Source organism: Gavialis gangeticus, unplaced genomic scaffold, assembly GCF_001723915.1.
Source record: "Gavialis gangeticus isolate Ggan-Ray unplaced genomic scaffold, GavGan_comp1, whole genome shotgun sequence".
In the NCBI taxonomy this organism is placed as follows: domain Eukaryota; kingdom Metazoa; phylum Chordata; order Crocodylia; family Gavialidae; genus Gavialis; species Gavialis gangeticus.
In genome coordinates, this window is record NW_017729004.1 from 589,110 (window position 1) to 590,811 (window position 1,702).

At 43.6% G+C, this 1,702-nt stretch overlaps 1 protein-coding gene across 2 annotated transcripts in view; it reads left to right on the forward strand.

Moving 5' to 3' along the window:
• The first annotated feature begins 360 nt into the window (after positions 1 to 360).
• Positions 361 to 1,702, forward strand: part of CDC25A (cell division cycle 25A) — a 24,774-nt gene continuing 23,432 nt past the window's right edge. For both annotated transcript variants that reach the window (XM_019507991.1, XM_019507992.1), the window contains exon 1: positions 361 to 508. In XM_019507991.1, coding sequence (XP_019363536.1) covers positions 376 to 508 — 133 coding nt within the window. In that variant the 5' untranslated portion in view covers positions 361 to 375. The remainder of the gene's footprint in view (positions 509 to 1,702) is intronic.

Consider the following 1,702-nt stretch of genomic DNA (forward strand, 5'->3'; position numbering starts at 1 on the left):
AAAAGCAAGTCACGGGGAGTGTGATGGAGCCACTACCTCCACTGTCCTTACAGTGAGTATTCAAGACTGCTGGGTACTGGAGCCTTGACCATGTCATTCATTAAACCAGTGGTTCTCAACTTTTTTTAGACTTGAGGTCCTCCAAATCTAATGTGGGGTGCACCCCACATTAGACTCGAGGCCCTCCTCAAAAAACACTGGCTCTCTGCTTTCCCTCACTTTGCTCATGGAATGATACCAGAGCAATTTTTCTGTTGCAAAGAACTCAAAAAGGTCACAACAGTCGACACGTTTTCTGATGCTCTGGGTCCCTACTTGAAGCCTGGGTTTATCTTGTAAATGACATGTAGTTTATTTGTTGTGTCTCTTTTTTTAATGAAACTATTCAATAAAATAACTCATTTATTTTGGGATTTTCGTAGCCAACTTGAGAATTCTGAGCAGATGCTGGAATTGAAGAACAGTAACAGCCTACAAAGAATGGCCTCGTCAGAATCTACGGACTCAGGTTAGATTACTTTAATAGCAAATAAAAGCTTGGGAATGAAAAAGTGGTATCCTCTTGTTTGCTTAATGTCTGTAATGGGCAGACTTAAAATTTAAAAGTCCAGGCTAATGCTACACACTCTCAGGTAGCTAATCATATTAGTCTGAAGTCAGGCAGAAGATGGTTCAGGGTAGCATGAAACCAACTGATTCAGAGAGGCATGACCCTTCATAGGCACCAACATACTTTGTCAGGTACTGTGAATGCACTGCCAGAAAGCAAGGGTTTTATATAGAAGCGAGCAAGGAGAGATGCTGCTGCTAAGAGAGGTAAGAAGTAGATTGATTGGGTGAATTAAAATGCAGTTAACTGACTTGTTCATCTTAAATTGATCTAATCAAGCCACATACTAAGTATCTTGGCAGCTGTCTCTTCCCTTTGTTCCCTTCTATATAAAAGCTCTTCTTTCTGTCAGCTGAACAGTTTGCTGTCAGAGATGCCTCAAGCCTTCAGAATTTAGTTAAGCATTAGCTGAGGCTTTAAATCATGGTGGTGTGGTCAGTGTCCGTGCAGGTGCTAATAAGGGAGGATCATGTGTCCAAAGCCAACTTCTCCTATACCTCCTGGTGGTGTCACATGCTGGTTGTCCCCCTAACTGCTTGCCCTCTGGGGTTAGTTGCGTGTTAGTGATGCCATCTTTATCTAGACTAGCAGGGATGTGGCTGGTGTGCTACATACAAAGCTCCATGCCCTTCCCAAGTGCAGTTCTGATCTCCTCCTCCTGCCTAATCTGTTGCTCTGCTTTCTGTTCCCTCCCTGATCTATCATATGCCATGCACGTGGGCTGCCTGTGCCACTAGTGGCCACCCCTGGTCTAGCACTTGGAAAGTCCTGAGTGGGGGAAAGGTGCTACCTTTAGTGTGCTGCTTACAATTGCTTAATGCTTTCCTAATTCTAAAGACCTGAGCATCAGGGATTAAAGACCACCTTTTTCCTTAGATGTTCTCCCTTTCATGTGCAGCCTGATAAAACTTGCATAGACAGCAAAGCAGAGTGAGATAACAAGAGGGTGCAACATGGAGACATGAAGAGGCAGCTTGCTTCTGTCCACTTGTTTAAAACAATTCTTTCAGGGTCCCTTGAGAGGATATCCTGTAAGCTCCAGCAAAGCTGCTTCATTGTTCTCCTTTAAATACTTCCTTAAGACTCCTTTCA